Below are 8856 nucleotides of genomic sequence, written 5' to 3' on the forward strand. Positions count from 1 at the left end.
AGATCACACACACTCATATGTTTTATACTATATCAAGAAATCATAAAAAAATAAAATGCTGGTCTACAATATGAACCAGTAATACATGTATTTTTTTCCTACTGACACATCTCATGCACAGAGAGGTATCAGTGTCCTTTGACAGATTTAAAAACATGCCGATGTGTTTAGGTGCAGATGCCAAAAGCTGCGAGTTACAATGCGCTGACCTCGTTTTCCATTAAAGATAACATCTAACATTCACTAGTTTATGTATGTAAAGAGAAACATTCTTAAGTCACTTAAGTTTTATCACATCTAGTAAAGGGGCCTCGTAAAAGAAGGATAATAAAAATGCTGAATTTTAAAAAATAAATAAATACACCGCACAAATCAAAAGCGTCATATTGTGAGTTTGAACTCACAGAAAAGCACATTCTCATCCTAATGGGATCGTGAAAACAAAACAAAAAAAACACTACAGGTACAGGCACTTCTTTTTTCTGTAAAAAGTAGGTCAGTTCAAACCTGTGAAGAAAGCCAAAAATAGGATAATATTACAACATCATCAAAAATTTGCTCGTTTAATATCTCAACTCGGATTCCAACCCAAGATTTTCGTATCTCACTCAGCTCCAGTCTCCACACGCCTGTGTCTGAGAACAAAGGTTACACCCATATGAAAATACAGCAATCTTGAAGTTTTCTGCATCTAATAACCTCACAGCATGAAGATTAAATAATTTAAGCTAAATAATATCAATTAAACGCTACGGTTTGTAACTTAAAGTAGCCTGTAAGACTATGAGACCCTCTGTGACAAAAGAACTAGACGGTGAGACTCGAAGAAACACAAAATGACTACAAGCAGCGTGTCCATGTACTCATTACATCTCAGTGCGTGACTGTTTTATGCATGTCTGTGTACTCTTGTCTCTCTTTGAGGTGGGTCTTTTTTTTTTGTCTCTGTACACATTTTAAATTCCCCTATGGGAATTTTCCATCACTGAAATTATTTTTCATATCGCACTGTCGTTGTACTTGCTGATTAAGTTTGTCCTATCTTTTTGACATTGAAAACCATTTCAAAGCAATCTCTTCTGTAGTTATTTTACATCTATTTATGTTTTACATTATTTGTGGAGTCATCTGGTCTTTGTAGTTTTTTTTGCATCTCTCTGTGTCTTTGAAGTCATCTGAATCTCATTTTATTCATTCAACATATCTGTTTGTTCTGGGGCTTCTTGTGGGGACAGTTATTTTCTTTTTGTGGACATTTTTTATCTTTAAAATTGCTTTGCATCTCGCTGAAGAGATGGCTCTTTGAAGTTGTTCTGCATCTCTTTGTCTCTCTTTGTAATTATTAGGTCTGTTTTTAGTTATTCTGCGTAGTCATTTTCCTTCTTTTAGATCGTTTTAAATCTTCCTGCAAATATATCTCTCTTGAAATTATGTTGATGATAGGTGATATCATTTTGTAGCCATTGGTCTTCAGGATTTTTCTTTGTAGGTCTTGTTTTGGAATAGTAATCCATCTCCCTGAATCTGTTTATTCTGCATCATTTTCTCTGCATATCTTTGTAATCCTTTAGTCTTTGTTGTTTGATCTTTGCAGTTATGTACTCTCTTCAAAATAGATTTGCATCTTTCTGTAGTTGTTGCTTTAAATCATTTTTAAATCTCTTTGGTGACATTCTCTTGATTTAGCTACTTATGGTCATTTTCCCCAGCTTGTGGTTTTGAATCACTTTGTACTTATTTTATTAGTCTGTATCATAGTAGTTATTTTCTCACTTTGCATCACTGTATTCATGTTTCAGTGTAGTTTTGTTCTGACTTTGTGTTTCTGTGATCACACTTGATGTACTTTCTGTACTGTTAAAGGTACTGTTCATAGAGAAAATCATGTTACCCACTAGCTAGTAGGGGGCACATTTCCTTTCAGTGTCACCAGTTTCAGTGATTTGTCTCATCCCATCTCAGGAGCTTTTGAGAGTTTAACAAGTAAACTGTCCCAAGTATCACATGGACGAACTGTCACAATATTAAAACCACTGACAGGGGAAGTGAAAAACATTAATTATTTCTTTACAATGTAATATTCAGCTAGAAAAAAAAACGTCCCATTGGCTGTGGATGCTATTCTAACATGTACTAACCAACTGAACAACGTTACAAACCAAGCAATCGACATCAACTGGATTAGCTAGAACAAATACTTTTTTGAAAAAGCCAGAGATTACTATCAAAAGATACTTATAGACTTTTTTAGAACCTGTATGCAAATATATGTTTATTTTTAATAAAATATGTTGCATTTCCATTTGGGCAAATCAGCTCAACTACCATCTCTGTTACTGTTTCATGGGCAAACAGCACACTGCTGCAAGCTACTGTATCTTCCACAGATCCAACATTAACTAACCCTGCAAATAACAATAGAAATGGAACAGTGTACACATGAACACAGACACTCACAGACCGAACGTTCGAGTGAAATACTGCATTCAGAATTCATGGAATTCAAGCAATGCCCACCACCACAAATGATTATCAATGAACACAGGAGTCTGAGTTGGAGGCACAGAATGGGGGGAAAAAAAAGAAAAAAGCAAACCAGTTTGAAATTCTACTGCACTACAAACTGTGTGCACAGCTGCACAATATTCTGTAGGCTACATGGGTGTCACACTGTTACAGTTCCTTTAACAGTGTGACAAACTTGACTGTAAAGAAAGAAAAAAAAAACAGCTTACCAAATGCTAGGCAATAAACTCAATAAAGAGCCTAGACCTTGCAATGTCTGTAAGTCGTTCAAAATACAAAGCTACGGTGTCACTGGTCTAAGGTTCAATATTTTCAGTCATTTAGGACAGGTTTTGGTGTTGCAAATTTAAGCTAAATGCTTAAAATAAGCTAACAAATTAGCATTAGCTTCAACATGAGCACTATAGTGGACAGTTGGTTTGTTTTTTTCTTTTTATAGCTGCTCTACCAGAATTTTTATATTAATGATTGGCCACAAAACTACATGTCATATAAAACAGCTCGATTACACAGTTTTAATTCAGTCACACCACTCTGATTCAGCCTGTTCCCAACAGCAGGCAGTTGTTTTCACTGCCAAACCTACTGTCTGAAAACAAATTAAGCTAACAAGATAGTTGGTAGCTAGTTTAGCTAGCTAGCTAGCTAACAAGCCACAAAAACCTTTTTAAGAGTTGGTGGAGACAAAAACAGTACTAAGGAGATAAAAATTATTTTTACCACATCACCAAGTTGTCAGACACATGTCTGGAAACTTAAATAAAACCTTATCAGCTAAACGAATCTCCTGTTGTTAAATCTTTTAAGGGTTGCCAATAATATTAGATTTTTAAGGAGTTTGTAAAAAAACTCCTTAAAAAAACGTACACTTCATTTGATGGACTTATAATAAGCATGCGCTATTCTCTATTATTTTGTCATTAGGATAGCACAGTTGTTTCAAAACACTGGCCTGAGGGACTTCTTGGGGGAGGGAAAATAACACATTATCAGCCAAATACCAGTATGGATGTTATTTTCACTTTGGTAGGTATTTGCAATTTTTGTCAAACACAAACTCAGTTCAATTGGTAAGATAAGAATGGCTACACAAGTTTTTGGCCAGTGGCAAGTGGCCCAAAAGAACTTGCTCTGGTCTTGCATATTGCCACCAATAAAATCATACCAAATTAAAAAAAACCAAATAAATGTCAAAAGGCAAATCCCAATTTCTCGTGATACAAAATCCTGTTGACTTAAACAGGTTAGTAGCAACAAAAGGCAGAGTTGGATTCATGCCCTCAACTTTTACCTAAAGGCCTGTTAGGTCTACAATGGCTTTGATGAAAATGGTGTCATCACGTATATAGGAGTTTTTAGAGTCCAGCTTTGAGAGCGGACAGAAGAGCGGACAACCACTGGCGATGTTCATGTCGCTGACAGGCCTCTGGAAGGATGAGGATGAAATGTCAGGCCTGAAGGCATCAATTATGTGCTCCCTGTTGTTCTGGTCGAGCAGCATAAGGGTGACCTGTGCAGACGTTAGGAGTGCAGAAGTGTAATTACTCTCACAAGAAAAAACAATGACGTTGTTCAAGTAGATTTATGCATAAAAGCCCACCACTTAATGCCCAATCATTTCTCTGGAAAGCTGCCTTGACCTCAGCCACTGACATTAAGAATGTAGGTTTTAAAGACCCTGTTCCTTTCATTGACATGCGCTAATAAGTTCAAATTCTCAGAATGCAATTTCTGATTAAAGATTTTTAATGTGTGTTTACAGCAAACATGAACCAAAGTTTTGCCTTCTGTAACTCATGCAAATACACTTGCTCTAATGTTTTTGGAAATACTTGGTCACAACAGCCAATGGGAAGACATCCAACAATGTACATTAAGTTACAGTACACATTTTTAGAGCTCTTAATAAAAACACTAGTTTAATCATACAGCACAAGATGGCCACAATAACCATATCTTGTTTTTGTATGCCAGTGCCATCAGGAACACAGCTTCCATTTCCTTCGTCCGGTGCAAATTTGTCTCTTTGCATCTAATTTGTATTTGCATTTGTATCCGATTTGCTTTTTGCTAGCCGATGTTGCCTCATTCAAAACTGACAATGATCACTTCCACCAGTGCAGAGGCCATGTTTGAACATAAAATTGCAGAAAAAACAATGTTTGGTAACTTTGGACCTCTGCCTCAGATTTCTGGATAAATGTGGAAAAACAATCAACGGATTGTTTCTAATTTAATCTTTGCATTTTCTGCTAATCTTCACAGATACAGAATATTTTATCCTGAAGAAATAAAGTTTAATTACATGATTCATGTTTAAGTACTTATGGGACCTGTGTGAAAATCTGATAATGTTTGACTTCATATTTATGTATAACTATAAAATCTCAACTTTTTCCTGTAACTAATGTTGTATGGAAAACATGCAGGATTTCATACATGCAACATGAATGATAAAGCTCTCACCTTTTGATTAAAAGGCCACTTGAGGAGTGCATCACTGTGTCCTCTCATCACCACAAAGAACAAAGACAGGTGGGTGCCTCGCCCCGTCCCATCACCATTCAGGTAGATCCGCAAGCACATCTTGTAGCCATATTTACTGGTATAAAAGGCTGGAAATTATTAACATCAGTACATTAAATAATAACACTAATAATCAAGTGTCATGTTACTTCCATCAGGAAGTGGAAATCCTTAATCAGGAATTCATCGTGTAATGTGGTTACCAGGAGAGAACATAGCAGGGGCCCGGCCAGCCACAGCATCCTGCCTCTTCTTGGTGAAATCAGAGATCTTCCAGACAAATATGCCGTCATAAGTGGCTGCAGACATTTCTCTCATTTTCCCCTCCATCTCCACGATGGACAGGTCCCTCAGGCTCACCGTTCTCTCCAGCTGACGAACCTGCAGCACAACACAAAAATGTCACGTTTTTAATTTAGCTTAATATGACACCTTTGAAGAAGTGCCAGCAATGCCAATACTCCGTGAGTGTGTTGGGCAATGTTCTTTTTTTTAGCAAAGATAAGAATTTTTACTGTAACACAATAATATAAAACACATCTGAAAGATATTTTGGTAGTGATAAAGTGATCTAAAAAAAAAAAAAAGTTTTCTTTCTGTTACAAAATAGAAAGAAAACACACACACACACACACACACACACACACACACACACACACATACACATATATATATATATATATACATATATATATATATATATACATACATATATATATATATATATATATATATATATACACATATATATATATATATACACATATACATATATATATACACATATATACATATATATATATATATACACATATATACATATATATATACACATATATACACATATATATATATATATATATATATATATACACATATATATATATATATATATATACACATATATACATATATATATACACATATATACATATATATATACACATATATACATATATATATATATACACATATATATATATATATATATATATATATATATATATATATATATATATATATATACACACATATATACATATATATATATATATATATATATATAAAAAAACACCCAGCACGCCCCTGCGGGCGGTTTATCCTTCAAGCTCGGGTCCTCTACCAGAGGCCTGGGAGCTTGAGGGTCCTGCGCAGTATCTTAGCTGTTCCCAGGACTGCGCTCTTCTGGACAGAGATCTCCGATGTTGTTCCCGGGATCTGCTGGAGCCACTCGCCTAGCTTGGGAGTCACCGCACCTAGTGCTCCGATTACCACGGGGACCACTGTTACCTTCACCCTCCACATCCTCTCGAGCTCTTCTCTGAGCCCTTGGTATTTCTCCAGCTTCTCGTGTTCCTTCTTCCTGATATTGCTGTCATTCGGAACCGCTACATCGATCACTACGGCCGTCTTCTTCTGTTTGTCTACCACCACTATGTCCGGTTGGTTAGCCACCACCATTTTGTCCGTCTGTATCTGGAAGTCCCACAGGATCTTAGCTCGGTCATTCTCCACCACCCTTGGGGGCATCTCCCATTTTGACCTCGGGACTTCTAGGTTATACTCGGCACAGATGTTCCTGTACACTATGCCGGCCACTTGGTTATGGCATTCCATGTATGCCTTGCCTGCTAGCATCTTGCACCCTGCTGTTATGTGCTGGATTGTCTCTGGGGCATCTTTACACAGCCTGCACCTGGGGTCTTGCCTGGTGTGATAGACCCCAGCCTCTATGGATCTTGTGCTCAGAGCTTGTTCTTGTGCTGCCATGATTAGTGCCTCTGTGCTGTCTTTCAGTCCAGCTTTGTCCAGCCACTGGTAGGATTTCTGGATATCAGCCACCTCCTCTATCTGCCGGTGGTACATACCGTGCAGGGGCCTGTCCTTCCATGATGGTTCCTCGTCTCCCTCCTCTTTCTTGGGTTTCTGCTGCCTGAGGTATTCACTGAGCACTCGGTCAGTTGGGGCCATCTTCCCAATGTATTCTTGGATGTTCGTTGTCTCATCCTGGACTGTGGTGCTGACACTCACCAGTCCCCGGCCCCCTTCCTTCCGCTTAGCGTACAGCCTCAGGGTGCTGGACTTGGGGTGAAACCCTCCATGCATGGTAAGGAGCTTTCTTGTCTTTATGTCAGTGGCTTCTATCTCCTCCTTTGGCCAGCCTATTACCCCAGCAGGGTACCTGATCACGGGCAGGGCGTACGTGTTGATGGCCCGGATCTTGTTCTTACCATTCAGCTGACTCCTCAGGACTTGCCTGACCCTCTGCAGGTACTTGGTGGTTGCAGCTTTTCTAGCGGCCTCTTCATGGTTCCCATTCGCCTGCGGGATCCCCAGGTACTTGTAACTGTCCTCTATGTCTGCAATGTTGCCTTCTGGTAGTTCAATCCCCTCAGTTCTGACTACCTTCCCTCTCTTTGTTACCATCCGACTACACTTCTCCAGTCCGAACGACATTCCAATGTCATTGCTGTATAGCCTGGTAGTGTGGATCAGTGAATCGATGTCTCGTTCACTCTTGGCATACAGCTTGATGTCATCCATGTACAGGAGGTGGCTGACAACTTCTCCGTTCCGTAGTCGGTATCCGTAGCCAGTCTTGTTAATGATCTCACTGAGGGGGTTCAGGCCTATGCAGAACAGCAGTGGGGACAGAGCATCTCCTTGGTAGATCCCGCACTTGATGGTGACTTGTGCTATGGGCTTGGAGTTGGCCTCTAGTGTTGTACGCCACATCCCCATTGAGTTCCTGATGAAGGCTCTTAGGGTCCCATTGATCTTGTACAATTCTAGGCATTCCAGTATCCAGCTGTGGGGCATTGAGTCATAGGCCTTCTTGTAATCAATCCAGGCAGTGCACAGGTTGGTCAGTCTGGTCTTGCAGTCTCGGCTGATTGTTCTGTCTACCAGTAGCTGGTGTTTTGCGCCTCTGGTATTCTTGCCAATTCCTTTCTGTGTCCCGCTCATGTATTGACCCATGTGCCTGTTCATCTTAGCCGATATGATGCCTGACAGGAGCTTCCATGTAGTACTGAGGCAGGTTATTGGTCGGTAGTTGGAGGGGACCGGTCCCTTCTTGGGGTCCTTGGGGATCAGGACCGTCCGGCCTTCAGTTAGCCATTCCGGGTGTCTCTCGTTAACTAGCAGCTGGTTCATTTGTGCTGCCAGACGCTCGTGGAGTGCAGTTAGCTTCTTCAGCCAGTAGGCGTGAACCATGTCGGGCCCTGGTGCTGTCCAACTCTTCATACTGGAGACCCTTTCTTGGATATCTGCCACTGTGATGGTTACTGGACCCTGTTCAGGGAGGTCGCTGTGGTCTGCCCTCAGATCCTCTAGCCACTGAGCATTGCCGTTATGGGTTGCATCCTTCTCCCATATGCTCTTCCAGTATTGCTCCGTCTCCAGCCTTGGTGGTGCTGTTCTCTTATTGTTCCCTTGCCACTGAGAGTACACCTTTGCTGGTTCTGTGGAGAACAGCTGGTTTATTCTCCTGCCTTCTATCTCTCTGGTGTACCTCCTCAAGCGGCTGGCCAAGGCTGTGAGTCTTTGCTTGGCAGTTTCCAAGGCCTCAGGTATGGACAGCTTGCTGTATTTCTTAGGCACCTTATTCGTCGCACCTTTCTGCAACTCCGTTAGTTGGCTAACCTCTCTCCGTGCTACTTTGATCTTGCCCTCTAGCCTCCTTCTCCATGGAGGGTACTGCCCCTTGTGGCTGTTCAACTTGTAGCCAAGCATCTCACTGATCACTGCTGCCGTATTGTAGATCAGCTTGTTAGTGTCGGTAATCGTGGTTGTAGGCATTGC

The 8856-nt window shown here is 40.2% G+C and overlaps 1 protein-coding gene across 3 annotated transcripts in view; it reads right to left on the reverse strand.

The window, feature by feature from the left end:
* Positions 1-370: 370 nt before the first annotated feature.
* traf2a (Tnf receptor-associated factor 2a) overlaps positions 371-8856 on the reverse strand; it is a 41331-nt gene continuing 32845 nt past the window's right edge. For 2 of the 3 annotated variants that reach the window (XM_080309235.1, XM_080309236.1), the window contains 3 exons: positions 5256-5433; positions 4993-5141; positions 2244-4036 (listed from right to left, as the gene is read on the reverse strand). In XM_080309235.1, coding sequence (XP_080165361.1) covers positions 3818-4036; positions 4993-5141; positions 5256-5433 — 546 coding nt within the window. In that variant the 3' untranslated portion in view covers positions 2244-3817. Of the gene's footprint in view, positions 508-2243; positions 4037-4992; positions 5142-5255; positions 5434-8856 lie in introns of those variants that run through there. The other variant, XM_026186442.2, reaches the window with a different exon arrangement.

The sequence above is a fragment of the Astatotilapia calliptera genome, chromosome 12, assembly GCF_964374335.1.
Source record: "Astatotilapia calliptera chromosome 12, fAstCal68.1, whole genome shotgun sequence".
Classification (NCBI taxonomy): domain Eukaryota; kingdom Metazoa; phylum Chordata; class Actinopteri; order Cichliformes; family Cichlidae; genus Astatotilapia; species Astatotilapia calliptera.